At 43.4% G+C, this 21,461-nt stretch overlaps 1 protein-coding gene across 1 annotated transcript in view; it reads left to right on the forward strand.

Annotated features, from left to right (window-relative positions):
* The first annotated feature begins 7,692 nt into the window (after nt 1–7,692).
* The window catches only part of LOC148014646 (plasma membrane, autoregulation-binding site, misato segment II, myosin-like, tubulin/FtsZ protein), a 119,729-nt gene continuing 105,960 nt past the window's right edge, over nt 7,693–21,461 (forward strand). The window contains exons 1-2 of the mRNA XM_087666477.1: nt 7,693–7,970; nt 8,049–8,150. Of these exons, the coding sequence (XP_087522603.1) occupies nt 7,737–7,970; nt 8,049–8,150 (336 nt within the window). The 5' untranslated portion in view covers nt 7,693–7,736. The remainder of the gene's footprint in view (nt 7,971–8,048; nt 8,151–21,461) is intronic.

Raw genomic sequence — 21,461 nt, forward strand, 5'->3', positions numbered from 1 at the left:
CACTCTTTGCAAGCGTTGTAACTTATGAGCAAGGAAAAGTTTCTTAGGGATGATACTTACCTTGACATCATTGAATTTTCTTCCCAAGTACTCTATTTGAATAATGGATACCTTATAATCTACTATCTATGTTTAGGTAGGAATAACTACCTGGCATTTTGGCATACCCTTTGCATGCTTCAGCATACTGTTGCCACACTTTTCCTTGGCTGATCATAATTCTTGATAGTAACTTTTCTTTAAAACTTGGGATTAGATCTAAAATTTGTTCTAGGTCAATTGCAAGATGACTTAGCCAATGCTATAAACAACTCATTAGAGCCCTCTTATTATTTATGCACACTTAAACCTTTATGATCATCATCTTTTTGCTGCAAAATCTCTTTCTGACATTCATGTTTTTCAACAAATTCTTGTCTTTTCTACATTCCCTTACAAAGGATCTATGGGGCTAAACTAATTTATCAATCTTTTTCTTTGTAGTCTTTGCACCTCATTTGATGCTACTTCCCTACACTTTCTCTTGCACATCCCAATCTATCTTTTTCTTTGCTTTGGCTTTGGTAATGGCTAGAATTTGTGTATCCTCTAGACAATCCTCCAATATAATACAATATGAGCAATCACAACCCATGTGTTATTCCAACACCTATTGACTCGTAGACTATTCCTTTATGCATGACACTCTTTGTTAAATTGAACTTCCTTATGTAATTCTTTGCTTAAGTTGTTGACCTATTATTTTCCCTTATTTGATCTCTTTAGGGATTTCTCCTAGGACAATTGCTATATCAGTTTGGTGGTTATTGACCATGAGGCACTAGTACTGGTTGCACTTCTTATAGATTTTCAATCTGCATCCCTCTTTTAGCCCTATGGTGTACCCATAACTCACACTTTGGCCCTAAGATATGTCCCTCTCCACAGTAGTAGCAGTGTTCTTTTGGCCTTTATGGTGCATTGATCCATTGCCTTGGCTAGTCATTATTCCATTGTTTGGGTTCTTGAACTTTTCTAGCAAATCCTCTAAGTCCTCATTGTTGTGATGTCATCTCGAATGCAATTTGATTTACATGTGTTACTTGCAATGTTGGTGGCATCCTAGCATTCCTAACACTTGGGTTGTACCAATGTTCTTTTGCCTCGTGTCATATATATTGACAAATGTTGTAGAATCTTAGGTTCTATGGAGTATTCACCAACCCCATTTCCATCAAACTAATTTTAAATCTTTTTCTCCAGCCTCCTTTTTAAGGACATCTTTTCTTCTTTATCCTTGCCTTTGCTCCTATCTCAAAAGGACTCTTTATATTTTTTAGAGTTATTTTTGTGTCTACTTCATCTTCTTTTACTATCTTAGTCTCTTGGCTAACTATTGGAGTCTTTGACCCTAAGGAAGAATCCTCCTCTTCACTACTATCATTTGAATTAGAGTCTTTTGATTTTGAATCTAAAGACCTCTTACCCATTTCTTTAAAAAATTGCTTTCCCCCTAGTCTTTTCTCCACCCTTTGGGTAGCATGAGCAAGTACATCAATGATGCCATTAGACCAAAACTCAATGTTAGTAGTAACACTTACTATAGTCTTATCTAGGCCCTTTGCAAAGTAGAAGCCTTGAAATTCTACTAAAGGTCTATCATAGCAGCATCCAAACCTATTCAAGTGCATTATAGGTAGCAAAATAGGCCACATTATAGTATAGTATCAGTCCATAGCTTTCCCCTTAAAATTAGTAGCAAATTGTTGAAGCTTGGCTTGATCCTTGTACATATTTTTGAAACCAATGACAATCCATCTTGTTTCAAATTGCGCCATGGTAATCAGGATCCGATTTGCTTTTTGCTAAAAATTTAGAGACTTCAACCTTAGGGTTAAGTGGTGGTTGTTGAGCCATTATGGGTTACTTATTTTTCTTCTTCAAAAGAGCTAAAGTGTTGAAACTCAAATATTTCTTTGTTGGCACTAGAAAAGTCAGCAAAAGGACTGCATTACCAAGCACTAATCATTGTAGTCCTTCAGCCACTTTCCGAGGAGGAGTGGTCTGGTTTTGAAGTAGAGATACTACTTCTTCTTCATTGGTAGAACTTGTAGGACAATGATACACTAGGTACTCCTCCAGAGGTACCCACATCTTGGTAATCCTTTGTGTAAGTTGTATCTCTTTCCTCATATAGGGTTGCGAATTCTCCTGCTTCTCCTCCTTCATTCTACAATGACTCCTATTGTTGTACTTTGCTAATAATTCCCTCAACTCCTTGGGTTTGCTTCTTGTCAAAATGACATCGGATGGGTGAGGTTGATTTTCTAACATATAAGCAGTAAGACAAAACCATCCCCTTAATGAGCACCATCCCAATGAATATAGTGTGCCATCGACTTCAAGGTTTGTAGGAATTTCAAAAATTTGCAATCAAATAGTCTCATTTTTGCATGAAATTTGAAGTAGAGGTATAAGGTGTTATAGGCAAGATCACCAAAGTGTTACAAGCCTAAGCCTAATACATAATAGAAGAAAGAATTGCATTACTAATGTAAGTATTATAGCAAAATTTGAATAATTATATAAAAAACTATAGCAATGAGGCATAAACACTATTATAGAACCATGTAGAGGAAGCATACAATGAGAATAATGATATAGAATGAAGAACGAACAAAGAATAGACACAAGAAACTTGGGTGCAATCATCAATGATCATTATGTCATCTTGCTTGCATATAATACTCTCATCCATAATGCTCATCATGGTGTCATGATCAAGAATGATGTCTTGAGCTGTAGGCCACACCTACCATAACAACATACAAACATACTGATTACAAGAAAGATAAAGTCACTTTGCATATAATCCAAGTCTATGACTCGAGTAGAATAAGGCATACTATTGTATAATAATACTAGCAAATGTCACTATCAAAGTCAAGGCATAGCTTCCCACCCCAAAAGTAACCACACACACACACACACATAAAATACATAATAGGAAGAGAGAGCTTGTTCTTGGCTATGCAAGCTTCGAAAGTCCTTATCTTACCTTGTTATGACCTTTCATAGGATATTTGAACTTTTAATTATTATTTTATTAATTGACCCCTTCACTTTCGTGAGCTTTGAGTTTTCATTTTCATGAATCTTTCACTAACATGATTTGTCATTCTTATTTTTCTTCAAGAATGCACTATGAACATGCTTGTTGCTCCCAATCTTTTGTAGTGCCTCTTTGTTCAAGTGCTTGCTTATTTTAATTGATTCCTCTTTCACTTCAAACTAAGGAATACCCATAGTTTACTACTTTTGTTTATATGCTTGCTTTCTTAATAAATTGTCTTTCCTACCATTGCTTTTAATTGTTCTTAGATCAATCACTAGTTTTTGCAAGTACTATATCATGTGCAATGGTTATATTCCTTGCATATAGAACATATATGAATAAAATATGAGATCTAGCCTTTTCAAGATCGGAACATGCCAATATTTGAGGGAGTGTTTTCTCTAGTCTAGAGGAGACAAGCTTTTTTGTTAACTCAAACAAGACAGTGAGTTGAAGGAAAACATATTAAACTCTTACTAAAATCTTTCCCAATGTTATAGACTATCCATCCATCAATAAGGTAAAGCAAGAAGTTTGACCCATTCATGACCCACATATATAAGAATCTTATGTGGTGAAAAGTTGCAAGTCTTATAGAGAACATAAAATAAGTTGCCTCTAAAATCAACCATATTATTGGAGAATCTATTTGTTCTACCCATGTAGGTCCCTCTTAGGTAACGAAAAGCCCCTTGGAGCTATCAAAATCATCCCCATAAGATAGAAGTAGAGATATGATGAGGTGAAGTTGACACATGTGTGTTTAATGGGGCTGGACAAAATGAAATTAATGTTTCAAAGGCATTCACTCATCGGCTATCAATTAAAGAGAGCATTTACCCTATTTTGCAAACCACTAATTTTCTTGTATGGCCTTCTTAATTGCTTGCATATTGAGGTGATGGCTTTGAATAACATAAGCAAAATCCACATCCATGCACTCAATAATTGCATTGTTACATTTGGTTAGGGAATACCTTTGTAGGGAGATGCTTCTTTAATTGCTTGCATATTGAGATGATGGCTTTGAATAACATAAGCAAAATCCACACCCATGCCCTTAGTAATTGCGATGTTACATTTGGTTAGGGAATACCTCTGTGAAGGGAGGTGCTTCACCACTTAGTAGGAGGAGATTCTTGTAAGCAAGGAGTCACGAACTCCATATCATGGATGCATGTTAACAGGGGTTTTTTTGGATGAAAAATCATGTCAACCATGACCCCGAGCTGTATTTGTTATCTTTTACTTATAGCAATGATAAGGTGCCTTTCTAAAACAAAAGCCAAAGTTTGCATATATTTTTGCCACATGTATTATGATTGACCAAGAAGAGATACATTCTTTCCTCTCCTCCATGGGGACAAAATCATAGACAAAGTGCGCATTGTTTTAAGCATGACTACATTCACCACATAAAGTATCAAAGAGCCTAGGCACATGCTAGTTGAAAACTTGCATTTGACAGCATGAAATAACTCCATATTAGCACCAACCACATGTAGGTTTAGGACCCAGGGCTTGATGGGTTGTGCAAAGGAGAGAGAAATCGAGATCAAAGGAGAGAGACACAATTGTACATCAAATGAAGTAAAATCAAGTACCTCCATTTTTAGAGCTACTTGGTGGACTCGATTGAGTTCCCCTTTTCAGGGGGTTGAAGTCAATGCTACCAAGACATGCTGCCACATGAGCGATGGAGTATGGAAACACACCTCACAAAACCAAAGACAAGACGACAAGGAGTCTTGATAGTAATGTTAGACTCTTTCTAGGTACTAAACTCGACTGGAAACTCCAAGAACACATGACCAAACACTAGCAAGCCCCATCCTCAAAACAACAACAATGCCTCATATAACCTCAAACACACACAATAAGTAGAGCCTCAATGACCACAAAACGAGACCAAAAAGTCTTGAGTTCAGATTTCATTCATAATAGATACTACTACTTGAGGAAGAATAACCAAAGCAGTGCCTTATGTAACTCGAGAAAAGCTTTAGGATATCATTGTAAATCTTACTCTTAAACAAACAACAAAATCTTATCCTTTATCTCAAAACATATGGCTTCTGTTCTAAGACAATCATTACAAATCCTCGAGAGTACTAAATCACAACCACAAATCACAACAATGCTTCTATAGTTTTAGACATAGCATCAATATTGATATTCCTTTCCTTTAACAATTCCAATGAATTCACATGCATCATGTTACTTGACAATGCTTATATCAAAATCCATCTTCCCAAGACAGCTTCTATTCTTGAATTAAAGCAACATCATGCTCTTACAACCATTTAGCAATACTAATGAAAAAAATTCAATACTCTCCAAACATGAAGCAATGTATTCAGCATAAAATAACAAGCCCTACTTGTCAAATTTCTTCACCACCAATCCGTCAATTTAGTATTGGACAACTCCACTATTATCATGATGTGGTAGTCGATGATCCAAACATAGGCTGGGGAAACTCTTCACTTCAACCAACACACTAAAACACAATCTGTTTCTCCCCTTGATCATGCTAGCAGCTCAGCCATAAAGCCCACCATAGAAGCCCTCTTGATTAATGCTACCACTTCCCCTCTCGCATTGACTAGTTGTGCCCTTAGTTTCCCAACCACCAATCAACACATAGGTTTGTATTCAAGAATAGTACTCCCATTACATGCAAACCACCAATTCTGACAACCAGCTTGCTCTTCATATTCCTCTTTCTACTCAGCCACACAATGGCCACTACAATCATGATTGCATGCTAGTCTTCTTCCACAACTCTCACTGGCTCTACTCAATCTAGATAGGGCTGGCCCTTTGCCCACAACATAGGCCTTAAAACATGTAAATAGGCAACTCCCTTCAAGCACACTGACTAGACAATCAATCAACATCATAGCCACCTTTTCGTTTTCTTACAATAGCCCCTCCTAAGGCTTTTAAAAGACTTAATTTTTTTAAAAAGCAAAGCTTTTAACGTTTTGTCTCGCACCTTTCTTCAAATTTTTAGAAAAAAAAATTCAATTACAAAAGTTTTTCTTCCTCCCTTAAATCAACTATTGGGTCTTGAGTATGTCCTAGAGTCCAATAATTTTCAAAATGCCGAAGTATATTGTCACTGGAACTACCCCTTTAAAATTCCATAGCCAAACCTCTTTTGACATCACCGAGCATCTTAAAACCAAAATCACACTAAGCTAAATAAAATATCGATGTTGATCATAAGAGAAAGTATGCCAAGAAGGACTCAAGTGTGTCCTAGCTTCCCTTTGGGCCTTCATTAACATCTTTAACTTCTTTGAAACCTCCTCATGCGGCGCTTCTACTAGAAATATGCCTTGTTGATGTACCAGGTGCTCAACCAATCTTGCTTTGGAAGAAATGCAAAGTGAAAGCAATGCTTGTAGTTAGCTAATCGACATAATACACGAAAGATGAATGCATTGAAAAGATTTGTGACTAGCTTGACTATAAGTGTTCGTGTATTATGTAGGATGCAAACACAATTCCTTTATTAAATTAAATTCCTTATCCTCACCTCTCATCTCTCAATTGAAGAAAGAATTGTTGTGCTCCCCTCCACCCACCCAATTCTCACAAACATTGAGAAAAATAATGGTTCTCATGATGTTTGACCAAATAAAAAATTCCATCTCACAACTGGAGGTGTCCTTTACGACTCTCAAACTCACCCAACCATCTTTCCCACTTGCCCTGAGATTCTTAATTTAGCGAAGAATATCCCAACTCTCGTGTGTGCTTAAAAAAACAATGTGTGCACAATAAAAGGTGCTTTCTCAAGTGCGCATGCATCTAAAGTTTACTGCATATAGTTGTAGCGGGCATCGTGCCATGCTAGTGCTCAACAATGGTGTAATTGTGCATTAACCCAACCCATGGCATGGAAGTAATTGAAAAAAATAAGAGATAACCCCCAAGTGCAATGTATTTGACAAGTGGCAAAAAATATACTTGATTGAGGATGTCAAATAACTACCACAAACTCTTGCTCCAATCTGTCCAAAAAAACACCAATCTCGACCAATGCTATCAAGTTTTCAAGCACATCAAATCCAAAGAAACGACACAAACAATTCCTACTCTAGACAAACATGAAAAGTTCAGCTAAAGAATAAGTCAATTAGTCACACAAATAACTAAATAAACAAAATCCTACTACCAAGACACAACTCTAGGGGTTTTTAGTTTATGCAAAAATGCATGCCAATGCATAGATTTTTGAGCTCCATGAGCCCTTACCTCACCCGCGGTGTCGCGTCGTGGTGGAGAGCAGGTTGATATTGCGCCATCCCGTGCCCGCGAACCTTGTGCCTTGCACGTTTCGCGCCGTGTTACCTTTGCGAGCCTTCGTGCTGCCTTCGTAATATACTCAGGACCTCAAGAGGGGCCCTTCGTTTTTAGCCCCGTGCTACTTGAAGTTGTTGCATCTGTTTGGGCATGTCAATTCACTTGTGTGTCTCGTGGCTCAAAGTAGGCATGCCCCTCCACGTGTTGATCAAATGAACCATGTTGAGTCCACCAACAAATTTTGCCTCTAGGCGGAGGCGCTATTACTTGCAAGCAGAGTGGTGATCTCGTGAAACAAATATAGTTTGAGCAGTGAAGTGATGACACCATGCAAGAGTTCTCCATTTTGCTAGAAGCGACCTTTCTTTCGCGCGCGCGCGCGCGAGAGAGAGAGAGAGAGAAAAAGAGAGAGAGAGGGAGGAGGAGGAGGAGAGTGTGCGTAAAAGAAGCACAGAGAGAAAGAGAGAGCTTGCTTGCTTCCAGTGTCCCAATGAAAGAAATCGTCACGCTCCAAGTGGGTAGCTATGCCAATTTTGTGGGGTCTCACTTCTGGAACCTGCAGGTGAATAATCTCGTGTAACCATATTCTTTTGCGAGGCGCTTCAATCGTCTTAAGAATCTCACGTCTCATGTCTTTCAGGATGAGTTGCTGGGCCTAGAGAATGACCCAGAGGCTGAACCTGTATTTGCCAATACTGGTATCGACTTTGATGTCCTCTACAGAATCGGTGAATCGCGCTCGGTATGATAATTAATCCTTAAGTTTGATGTGCCCTTGATAATTTGTCATTTTTCTTTTTCTTTCCTTTGAAGGGCCCTTGTGAAGTATACCAATAGAAGCACATTCTTCAGCATTTTGCCGCTTTCCAATCAGATGTACTAAGGGTCATCGAAGGCGTGACAATTTTTCATGGATGATAGTTTTTGATTTTTATTCTTTGAATGGCCCTTACAAATCAGTCCTGATTTTGTCCCCAAATCTTATGCATCCTGCTCATCTCGTGCTTGTGAGCCTCAGTCAGTTAGTGAAGGACATTCGGAGCTTTGACATTGTGTTTGTGTGTCATGTTATACGTCCTAGGCACTTTAGGTGGAGGGTACACTAGTGCATTTCATTTCTTGCATGGTGGCCGTTTTTTTAGTGGGTGGGTTGATTTGGGTGCCCTTTTTGGGCTCCGTCCAACTAGTGTGCTAGTGTGGCATTAGTTTTCCTACCTATAGGCAGCCTGCCTCACTGCATTCATCCATTCTTCATTCAGCCAGCCCTCCTCATTCTTCTATCTGTGTTTGTTGTCCACAATGATGCTCGTAGCTGTGTGTTGCCCCTGGCTGTTGGAGCCTTGCTACATGGAGGATGAATTTGCATTTTGATGGACCATCTTCAAACCCTCTGTTTACCACATTGGAGATAACTTTACCAAATTAGCAGATGGATAATTGGGGCGACTATTCCTCAGATGAGCTTCCAGGCCAATGTTTTTAAATGGTCAAGCCACATTCCCATAATGCACTTAATCTCTTTCAATTTACTGAATAGCTGCCGAATTTAGAATATAAAATGCTGATGCTCAGATGGGGAAGGTTCTAGGCTAGTATTTGGTGATGACTATTGGCTCAAATACCATTTTTGGGAATCATGATTAGTAGATCTAACAAATCATATATGTTGTATGCCTTAATACATAGCAACAAATCGGTCTTGATTTTGTCCCCAAATCTATAATGCATACTGCTCATCTCGTGCTTGTGAGCCTTAGTCAGTCAGAGGAGGACATTTGGAGCTTTGACATTGTGTTTGTGTGTTATTTTATATGTCCTAGACACTTTAGGTGGAGGGTACACTAGTGCATTTCATTTCTTGCATGGTGGCCATTTTGTTAGTGGGTGGGTTGATTTGCGTGCCCTTTTTGGGTTTCGTTCAACTAGTGTGCTAGTATGGCAATAGTTTGCCTACTTATAGGTAGCCTGCCTTACTCCACTCATCCATTCTTCATTCAGCCATCCTCATTCTTTTGTCTTTGTCTATCGTCCACAATGATGCTCCAAGTTGTGTGTTGGGGCTGGCTATTGGAGCCTTTAGTATTTTGTCAAATTGTTCCTTCTCTTTTCCGCATTTCTTCCAGCCTCCTTTATTCACTCTGTATTTACTTTCCTTTCTACTTCATACTCTCACACAGTATCGTTTGCCTTAGTGGGAGCCAAAGTTGTTTGAAGAGGAGCATGGTTTTGAGATTAAGCTTGCTTGGCGCCTTCATTTTAGTCCTATACACTTGCATTCTGATGCAGGTTAGCCTGTTTACAGCCTGCACTAGTTGCATTGTACCTCGAACCTGTGAGTGCGCAACGGAAAGAGAAAAGTGAATTTAGAGAGAACAACACACATCTCTACGCATCCGTGTGGGCACCGTATGGTAGCAGGGGGATGAGAGAATGAGAAGGGTTGGCTGATCACGAAGGATCAATGATGGATAATGGATAATCAAAGTGGGAGGGTAGGCTGCCTATATATAGGTGAAAAAGGGAAAACCTTAAATGTGGTCAAATCCCTAAAAAATATCCAAAAGTGCACAAAAAGAGACGTTCTATGTGCCCTCCACCTAAAGTGTCTAAAATACAGAAAATGACAGACAAAGACAATGTCAGAGCTCTTAATGTCCTTATCTGACTTAGACTGAGGCTCATATGTAGGAGATGGCCACACAAGACACATGACTGCTAACACCCCCTCTTAGGTTCTGGATGTCATGGAAGGCCAAAGGAGATGCGGATTTGAGCGTGATAGGAAGAGTGTCAATGCTGATGTAGTTTGTCGATGAAGAAAGCTAGCCAAGGAGCAAGACACTGATCAAACGAAAGGCCATCAAAGAGCAATGGAAGTGGAGAGGCCTTGAATAGATCATGCTAGAAAACTCTAGGTGGGGATGGGTGAGTGAAGCCTCTAATCCAACTATGAGACGATACCGAGGAACTATTGAAGGTGCCATAAGTTGCATAGAAACACCAAGGACCAAGGGCCAAGCGGTAGGGAATGGTGACTTGATGATGAAGAAAACGGGTAGTCGCATGAAAGAAAGGCCCAAAATAGATTGGAAAACCTTGAAGCAACTCCTCACGATCTTGGAAATCCCCCTCTGAAACACAAAGGGCTAGGAAATCCACAGGCACATCACCGATATTCCCCTCTGAAAGGGATGGGAGGTACGAGGGAACTACTAGAGGAGATGATGGGGGATGGGATGGAACCTGTGGGATAAATGGTGCACAATTGGGAACGGGTGCGGTTATAGAAAATTGCCTCGGAGGGCCTTGTACAATGAAAGGGGAACGGAGCATAGACCTCTCTTGCCAGCTTGTCACAAAAGTGGCTCCAATAGAAGAATCCCCACTAAAGACGGCTAGCCCGATGAAGGTAACGTGGGTCCTGAGTCTAGGAAGGCCATAAAGTGAGGGAAGAGGGAAGCCCAAGTTAGGAACATATAGGGCCTCAGAAATGGAGCTCGATGGACGGTTAGACAATAGAGGCAAGGTGCCAATACCACTAATAGGCACTATGAGGAAATGTCACTAGCAGTCATGATACCCTCAGATGGATGGAGAATTTGTAGCATAGGACTCCAAGCACCACTAGCAACGAGCCAAGGTTGCTTAGAGGAAGAGATAGTCAAAGAAGGCTCCTCCACTTGATAAAGTGGAAATAGCGGGTGACGAAGTAGAGGTAGATGAAGGTTCCGATGTAGATCCACCCTTTGCTCTTGACGAAGGCGAGGATATATCCTTCAACACTTTTCCTTGGGCTATGAGGTCTTCCCTCAATGGGGACACATGGGATATCATCTATGCTTCCCCACAAAATCTGTATTAGAGTCGAAAGAGGACTCCAACTTATTTCTTTTCGTTTTCTTTAGCTTGGCGTGTCCTGTACGTGTAGATAAACCCTCACAAGCACGGCCATGTGCACCAGCTCCTCAAGAATTTGGCTCACTGTGATGCGCATCCTGCTCAAGCACCAATGGGACCAGCTCCTCCCAAGTGAGTCTCTCCCGGCTACGAGAAGCGAGAAGATTGGTGTAGAACACATCATAGGTCGGTGGCAAAAGATGTGAGAGAAGTGTCACAACTAGGTTCTTGGAAGACATGCTTGTACCAAGGGATGCAAACTCATCCCAAATCTCCTCCATTCGGTGGATGTGATCCCTTATCACAGGGGAATTTGCGACGATGGAAAGTTGTTGTAGTTGCAACTCAAGAGATAAGGGATGCCCAAATGTCAAGATCCAGAAGAGAGATGCCAATCTCCAAATCTTTGCAGCAGTGTGGAGATGTTGAACATGCATGAGCACAAGATCTGTACAATTCAAAAGGAAAGAGGAGCGGGCTTTGGCATTCAATTGATCCCATAGAGCTGCCGAATTCATAGTCGTACCATCATAAGGATCCATGGTAGGTCAGGGTATAGGGACCGTAACAAAATCCCAAAGGTCACAATTGTTGAGGAGACACTCCATGTGGCACGACCATAGAGGGTAGTTCGTCCCATCCAGCTTGTTGGATGCGGAGAGAGGGAGGGTAGGATCGGCACTTGCTTAGGAGATGCCATCAATGCCAATTGGGGACTAGAAGCCTTGGAAGAATATAATAGGAAAGAGTAATAAGATGGTGGTCGGTCTGAATGATCATGGAACCATACAATCCCCCATAGCATACACATCGGCCATAGATGTCCTTCAATAAAGTACTTGCAAGAAATAAAGAGGATGTTGCCACTGGAATAAAGGTGACCAAGAAGAGGTGTCCTCGAGATAATTGGGCTTTGTTAGGCCACAATATAGAAGAAAATTGATTGGGGCAAAGTAGATGGGGAGTATCCGATGCCAAAGGGCACACATAATGCTAGGTAGAGAAAGGGATCAATAAATGCAGAGGAAAATAGGGCGTCAACCGCCGCCAAATGAGTGTAAACGCAAACTGTGGATGTCGCTTGGATGGCAAGGAGCACTGACACCTATCGCACCTGGAGGAAGAGACACCAAACGCAAGCAACTGGAGTGTGTAGGAAGATGCTAGCGATGGCGGGAAGATGCAATGCAGCTTGGAGGAAGGCGCCAAACAATGGGTGACAGCCTGGAGGAAGGTGCCAGGGCATTGCAAGGGCTGATGGAGAGGTGGTAGAAGTCTCGAAGGCTGGACAGCCACGTAGAGATAGACTAATGGACGAAATCTGCACTCAAGGGTGTGAAACCTGCAGAGACGGGAATGAGGTTGAATAGGGGTAGCCTGTCTATTTATAGATGTTGAAGGGTCCCCCAAAGAATTAGGGTTTTTGGGGAACCACTGAAACTCTCTCAGACCGCTCTCCTTTTTAGGGTTTTTCATTAATTAAGTGTGTTTTGGGGCTGTTTTAAGAATGCTAATTAGTTGAAAAGTGTGTTTTAGCTCAACACCCCTCTCAGGCCCAAAATGGAGTCTAAAGGTTAGGCCAACCACTTTGATTTTTACTTACCCCAAGGTGTCCACTCAAGGGTGTCGATGATGAGGAAAAATATGATGAGGAAGTATGGTGGTGTGGTGTCAACATCCGCCGTTGAAAACAACTTAGGATCCGCTCAAGTGGTGCTTTGCACAATGAGATGCAAAGTATGCTACATGCTGAAGAATGCTCATGGAGCAGGTGCCACTTGGACAATGTCCGTTGTGGGAAAATTGTTTACTTGTCTAAGTGTCCTAGTACAAAGATGATGAAATCATGCAATGCAAAGGGGAAAGTACAACAGGGGAGAAGCTGATGTCAAAGAGAAAGTGCTGGAGCCTATAGAATACCAAGAAGGGTAGGAACCCCCTCTCAACCTGGATGTAAATGCGGAAGAAGGAAGAGGAGCTTGATGTCGGTCTTTGTGTGGTGCTGAGGACCCTAAGGAATGGAAGAAGATGAAGTGGATGAAGCACCCGGCTAGAAGAGCAAGGTAAAAGTCACCGCCATGATAGCATCGAGAGAGATGCTGCACGATTCACCTCGGGAGGAAAAACCTCCATGCTAGAGGAAGAGCAAGCACTCCTAGGATGATGAAACCATGAAAGGAACGGTGCGCATCCCCATGTCTCTAGCCCAGGTAGGACCAAAGCAATCGGCAAGTTAGCCCTACACTGAAAGACAAAACCCTACAAAAGAGATGAGAATATGCAAACATAGAGGTCAATGATGAGATACTCCAAAGCAAAACATAACAGAGAAAATTTAACTGAAAAGACAATGCAATGAATGTGTGTGTGTGCGCGAGTAAATGCAGCGGAAGACTTAAAAATGGAAAAGCTAAGGACAATGAATCCCATGGGTCTGTTTCTAAGAGTGCGAAAAATGGATGCTAGATTAACCTAATGTATCCTAAAGGACCTAGAGACATTCTAGTCTAAGAAGGTGTCCACCATCGCGAAGGTCTAGTAGTAGGTCTCTGCCAAGGGAATGCTTGACGAGGTGGAGAGGAAGGTGAGATGGATGCATGAAATGCAACGGGATCGGGACGTGTAGACCAATCAGCCAGTCCCTCAGGGGTAGTGAAAGAGACTGTTTGCTGAGGTTGTGCTTGGGCCACATGTCCAGCAGCAGCAATGGGTATTGAAGGAGCAGATGAAGCAGGAGCGGAAGGCGTAGCCCCACTAGACTGTGCAATCACAGTGGTCTGCTGAGGCTTTTTAGGTGGAAGACCTTGGGCCTTGGAGTGACACTCCTTGTCCATATAGCCTGCTCTTTGGCAATGTGTGCAAAACCGGTTTTTCTTAGGGAGTTGTTGCCAGATAGGTCTAGATTCTTTGGTTCCATTTAAGCAAGAGGAGTCACTCTTTGATTGGCTTGTCTTCGCATTTGGTGAGTTCTTGCTATTGTTGGTTAGCATAGGCTCTAGACCAATGACGAGGTCCCAAAGACCCTGAGACTCAAGTACTTGTTGCATGAAATTTGACCAAGTGGTGAAATTCGACCCGTTAAAACGAGTTTTATCTGTGAAGGTATTCTTGGCGTTGCAACAAGAGTGATAGTGCTCGGAGATGGGTAGTGTGAAAAAGTGTAATGGGGGTGAGATGGGGGAGTGGAGTGCACTTGCGAATGGGCCGTAGAGTGCCCATGAAGCATTCGGGTAGTGTGTAAGGTGGATCCATAGGTCGGGATGGGCTGACTAGATATGGGCATGGTAGTCGTATGAGTAGCCCATGGTGGAGGTGGGATGGGAACACATGGAGCGAAAGATGGAAATCCTTGCGTAGATATAACCCAAGGTAAGTGGGATGATGCACCATAAGCAGAGGATGGAATCCCTTGCATCTGAGTGGTCATGTGAGAGGTGAATCTGGGGGTAGTGAGGGGGATGCCCATCACAGCCATCCCAAGTGCCATGGGTGTGCTCATTTGCAGAAAGGTGAGAGGCATTGCGTTAAAGGGTGGCATTCCCCCTAATGAAGTACCATGGAGCAAAGAGGTAGAGAATGGGATAGAGAAGGAGAAGGTGCTAGGAGCGGAGATGGAAGATCCAACCCCTAGTATGTGTGAAGCGGATGTGGAGTATAATCCGAAATTTTGAAAGGATGAAGAGAGATGACCAAGGGTGGAGGTAGAAGAGGGTGGGATGGGAAGGAATTGAGAAGTGTGTGTTACATGCTCAAATGGAACAGAAGCTATAGATGTATCTAAATTCCGTCTGCTTCATGAGCTCCCTCTATTAAAGTTCACATACGCAAAGCCATCCGGATCCTATGTCTCAAAAGAAGAAATAGGCGAGGGTTTTGATTCATTCAACTCAAAAGGGTTGTACAAACGTGACACTAGACCTGGCTGACATGATGAAGATGGTTGGCGAGACGCTCCAAATGCCATATGTCCTCCATGATCGAAGAGGTGGCCAGCCTTGCCAACCGGTCCGAATGTAGTAGCAAAGCTTGTAGGGGGGGTGTAAACATTACCATACTTGTTGCGATAGTACTCCTCAAAGTCCTCCTCTGTCATGTTAGTGAAATTTGAAATAGAGTAGAAAAAGAAGGTGAAGGTGAAAGTGGAGCGTCGTCCTCCTCACTGAGTCCATAATGCCGTTTCAAGGCCTCCAGTGATGGAGAAGCTTGATAGGACATCATAGGAACTGGAGAAGAAGGTGTTTGGGACATTGTGATTCGGTTACGAGTTATATTGTGTGTCTTGCACAAAGACTAGCTCTCCACAATATCCGTAGGATACTCTTTACAAGAGCATTGGCTCTGATACCATGTAAGGAAAACTGCTAGGGTTTGCACCGAGGAAATAGAGTGTACGACCACGACAAAAACACAAAGAGACAGACACATACACAGACACAGACTCAAACCCTAAACGCAAAACTCAAAACTCAAAAACTCAAACACAAATTGAAGAAGGGAAAGAAGAACACAACTTTGAAGTGAATGAATACTGCAAATGAATGTAAGTGTATAGATACTCAAGGGCAGAGGAGTGTGTCGGAGAGTGACATCCACTGGAGATGGATCCCAAGTCTGTGACCACGAGTCGGAGTGTGTAGTCTGCAAAATGATGATGCCAGAAGGGCATGGAGCACCAAATGCTAGTAGGAGAAGCAGTGGAGATGGAAGGCGGCCCCCAAACGAGTATAAACACAAACTATGAATGTCGCTTGGATGACAAGGAGCACCAACACTTGTCATGTGGAGGAAGAGACACCAAACGCAAGCAATTGGAGTGTGTAGGAAGACGTTGGTGATGGCTGGAAGATGCCAAATGCAGCTTGGAGGAAGGCGCCAGGGCATTGCAAGGATTGATGGAGAGGTGGCAGCAGTCTCGAAGGCTGGACAGCCACGTAGAGGTAGAGTGATGGCTGAAATTTGCACTCAAGGGTGTGAAACCTGCACAGACGGGAATGAGGTTGAATGGGGGCAGCCTATCTATTTATAAATGTTGAAGGGTGCCCAAAAAATTAGGGTTTTTGGGGAACAACTGAAACTCTCGGATCGCTCCCCTTTTTGGGTTTTTCATTAATTAAGTGTGTTTCGGGGATGTTTTAAGAATGTTAATTAGCTGAAAAGCGTGTTTTAGCTCAACACATGTGAGAGTGCAACAGAAAGAGGAAAGTAAACACAGAGAGAAGACAAAGAGAATGTAGGAGAGAGAAGGAACAATGTGACTACAATCGCTGAAGGTACAAGGCTGCAACAGTTAGCCCCAACACGCAACTCCATGCATTAGTTTGGGCACCAGATGGTAGTAGGGGGATGAGAATGAGGAGGGCTGGGTGATCACCAAAAGCCCTAAATGTGGTCAAGTCTCTAAAAAATAGCCAAAAGTGTACAAAAAGAAATGCACTAATGTGCCCTCCACCTAAAGTGTTTAAAACACATAAAATGACAGACAAAGACAATGTCAGAGCTCCTAATGTCCTTGTCTGTGAAGCTCATAGGTAGAAGATGACCACACAAGACACGACTGCTAACAAAACCATCATCTCTTTGCTATCTTTTCTATTTTGCAATCTCTAGGTAAAGGTGCCTGTGCCTAGCTGCCCGTGTACTAGTTACACTTATAGTACCCGCATACCGGCACACCTGTACATTGCAGGTGGTGGGCACCCATCACAATCACCTCATTCTTTACTGTGACATTTGAATAAAGGGAAGGCCGGTCACACATTATGACTGTTGGAGTTTCCACATTGTGTCTCTCTCTTTCCACATTGCACTTGAAGTGCATCTAAATTGTATTGAGTTTGTATACCATTTTGTACCTACTCACCTAGTTCACCATAACACTAGATAGTTGCTTTACTAGGACTTGGAAAACTTCCCAAACATTTTGTATGTAACCTTTTGGTCTCATAGGCCAAGTTGGCCTTTTGTAGACGTTCATATAACTCTCTCTCTCTCTCTCTCTCTCTCTCTCTCTCTCTCTCCCACAGCTCTGACTTCCACTCCGTGCTACTTCAGGGCTCACTTCCTTCAACTGATATTAGAGCCATCTTCCTTGAGAGGTTTAGCCTGACCCGGTATTGCTTCAGGTTGTGGAGAAAAGCTTCAGCTCACAGTTTCAATGGCAGCCATGGATTCTTCTTTCCAAGGTATGAATCTTGCTCCCGCTTCTTTCCTGGTTGCTCCCTCCACTTGAGGCTTGTTTTAGAGCTTCAAGACCATTGCCCGAGTTTCGGCAAGTGCTCAGTAGCACTCATCACTAGCAGTAGGAGGAGCAACAGGGGCAGCAAACTCAGTGTGATTTGTGCCTGTTTGCTGCCCCCTTCCTCCTGATCAGTCTGCCCTGTCCTCTAGCTCCTGGCACTCTTCTTTGCTCTTGACAATCATCCCTGACACTCCCCGCCATTGGTCACTTGAGTCTTGGAGCTCTCAACCTCCATTCCTTGCTGTCATAAACAGCAGACCTGCTGTCATAAACAGCAGACCTGCTGTTATACAGGTCTGAACAGAGCTTTCTCAGACATTGGAGCTTGTATATGCTTCCCGGGATGTCCGTATGCTTATGTATTGATGTCGGATACTTGGGGGATGCTATGACATTGATGTGAGATGGCGTTGGACTGATTTGAGCACTCTTTTGCTCAATTTTACAGAGGCTTTTCATTGCTGTTTATAACAGGGCTGACTGCTATTTATCAGTGAAAGCATATGCCTATTGCTCCCAGGTGGTTACCGATTATTTTGGGTGATATATCGATGCTTATGGTTCATGTTATATGCTTGGTTATGCTTTTGGATTACATTTGAGTTGAGATTGGAGCTTTAAATCTTGACATTGGCTGTCATTCACTGTTATGTATGGTTATTTGATGCTCTAGTAAGAGCTTTGCAAGATACTTGGGTCGGATGCTCCTGGATGTATGCTACTTGGATCTTGGATGTATGGATGCCTTCCATATGATGTTTGAGCTTTGTTTGCCTGTTTGGCATTCGACTTTCATTCCGATGGAAGCCACTTCTTGACATTTGGAGATTACATTGAGCTTTTGGTTACGTGGTTGAGCTTGAGGGTCTTATAGTGCGACAATGGGACTTGGTGACATGTATATAGTCTTGTCATGCTTTATGTATGCAGTTGATGCTTAGCGGGCTGATCTAACATTACTTTTGGGCCGGTACCTATCTCTGTCATGATATCAATGATGTATGCATCTTGGTTGGTTATGTATTGATCTTCCGTTATATTGCTCAGTCCATTGTGCTTGTAGTTTTTTTTTCTAGTAAAATATGGCTGATTATATTACTTAGAAAAACTGATTACAACGGAGTGCTCATGCTCAATAGACTAGCTGGAGCTGATGAAAGTCACAAGTACATCATGTATACAAGCCTCTCAAGGTGGTCTGGGGGGGATGGGGGCAAGAAGCCATGGAGGGGGGGTGTATCGCCATTTGGGGCTGCTTGCCTGCATTACGAAAAACAGGTCCTAGCCGCCCCAAGTGCGCATGAAATGACATTGGAGCTCTTGATGAGCCCTGGAATCACCCTGCACCTGATCCCATGAGTTGCAGAGGGAGTGGATGATGGAGGTCCAGAGCTTTGCTAAGGCCACTTGTACTGAAAGTCTCTCCGCCTATAGCCTCCTGACACTGCGCCTTCCAGATATGCCAACTAGTAAGACTCCCAATGATCTCCCATACCTTTGAGCGGTTTGTAGTGGGCTCCAGTACCTGGCGGATGGGTAGAGCCTCCAAACCGACCACTGCGCACAACCGTGTCTCGATAAAGAATATCGTATCCTGCATCCCGGCCTCATACAGAAGGTGGCGGCCCTGGCTGACTACTTGCCAAGAAAAAGCTCTCCATGAGATACATCCAAGGTTGGGTGCTATACGGAAAAGGATGTGGCATGCACCTCTCCACACGAGCTGCGCTGCCTCACACGACCAAAAGCAGCGCTTTGGTGTTTCCAGAGGCTGCTGTGTGCAGCACATACAACCTCCCTCTTGCATCTGGGCAAGCCAACTTCCCACCACCAAGCCTCCATGTGCCACCAGCCATAAGAAATACGATACCCTCCTCGGCCTCTAGCTATCCCATAGGCGGCGCTAGAAGGTCCCTCGAAAAGGCTTCGTGATGCCATGCTCCATCCAGTGCCTACTACGAGACGACGCCCAATCCATATCCTCCTGCATCAGTATGTGTCTGCCAATCCTGGCAATGTACTCCAAGAACCTCGGTGGCTTCTTGGCGACCACTGTGGCCGGCCATAGCCACTCTCTCGGGTTCCATTCCAGCTCATCAAGTGGCCTACCCTTCCAGATCCAGAGGTGCCACTCCCTGAGCTCTTGCCAGAAGACAAAAGGGTCCAGCCACCGTGACTTTTCCTAAAGGCCAACCACCCGGATCCTCCTTCGTGAAAGGACAGCTATCCTCTCATCCTGCTGCCCTCTGTCAAGGGCCAAACTGTGAGAGTGCGCAACGGAAGAACACGAACACAGAGGAGGAGAGAGAGACAGCAGAAAATGAAGGAAGAAAAACTGCACTGACTGTAATGAATGCTGAATACAAAACTGTGGACTGATCAGTCCCTGCACGCAGCCCGAAGCGTCAGTGAGGGCACCAGATCAGGCTGATGATGACGGCAGCACCGAAGACAGAGGAAGATGACGGAGTCGGATTGTGCACCTGCCAAAGAAGGAGGGAAGATGATAATACAACTGACTGCCAAGTGGGAAATGGCTATAAATAGCCAAAAAACCCAAAAATTGGCCGACCTGAAATTTGAGGCCATAAATATGTCCGACCAGCATTTAATGCTGATCCGACCAGCATTTAATGCTGGTAAAAATGCCAGGAATGCTCAGAAAAATCTTGGAAAGGGTGGACAATGTCCGGCAGGTGAGGCAGGCTGAAGAATGCAGAAACTGCCCCGGGAAATGCACATAAAATCCCGACTGGAGGAGAAAATGCACTGAAATGCAATAAACTGAGTGCTCTAGAATGAGCTACCTCCTCCGTCAAAACAAGTGATAGACAAGTCAGAGCTCCTAAAGTCCTCGTCTGACTCAGACTGAGGCTCACAGGCAGGAGATGACAAGGCATGACAAACATGACTGCTAACACCCTCTCTCAGATCTTGGATGTGGCAGAAGGCCAAGGGAGAAACGGATCCTGGGGTGGCAAGAGGAATGCCAAGGTCGATGAAGTCCGTCCATGTAGACTGCTGCTGAAGGAGCTCCTCACGATCCTGGGAATCCCCCTCTAAAACACTAGGGGCTAGGGAATCCACAGCCGCATCACCGAGATCGTCCCCCTCTGAAAGGGATGGGGGGTACGAGGGAACCACCGGAGGAGGTGGGGGATGGGAAGAAACCTGTGGAATAGAAGGTGCACAAGCGGGAACGGGTGTAGCAATAGACTGCCTCGGAGGACCCTGCATCAAAGAAGGGGAACGGAGCTTGTAAAGCCCGCTCTCCTGCCAACCTGTAGATAAGATAGCTCCTGTAAAAGAATCCTCAATAACAACGGCATGCTCGGTGAAGATCACTCGTGTGCCAAGCCTCGTAAGGCCATAAACTGAGAGGAGGGGAATGCCCAAATCCGGAACATGTAGGGCCTGTGAAAAGGAGCTTGAAGGTCGGTCGGGAAACAAAGGCAATGTGCCAACACCATTAATAGGCACCGATAAAATGTCACCAACAGTGACTGAACCCTCTGATGGACGGAGATCCTGTAACAAAGCACCACTGTCCACTAACCAAGGCTGCGCAGAAGACACTGTAGCCACGGAAGAAGGATCCTCCTCCAAAGCATGGATATGAAGGAACACTGACTCATGGGTAACAGTTGGTGTAGAGGTAGAAGAAGGCTCCGATGTAGATCCACCCTTCGCTCCCGGACGAAGGTGAGGGTACTTCTTCCAGCATTTCTCCTCGGGATGTGTCCCTTTCCCACAGTGTGGGCACTTCAGTCTCTCTGAATCTGAGTCAGAGCGTGAAGAATTGTCCTTCTTCTTAGCCTTTCACTTCTTCTTCTTCTTCTGTCCTCCTGAACCTGCAACAAAGGCTCTAATGGAGTCGGATCCACTAGCACTGACCTCTCTGAGTCGCTCGTCATGCTC

Source organism: Lygodium microphyllum, chromosome 25, assembly GCF_053477565.2.
Source record: "Lygodium microphyllum isolate KBCC chromosome 25, Lygodium_microphyllum_v1.1.10, whole genome shotgun sequence".
NCBI lineage: Eukaryota > Viridiplantae > Streptophyta > Polypodiopsida > Schizaeales > Lygodiaceae > Lygodium > Lygodium microphyllum.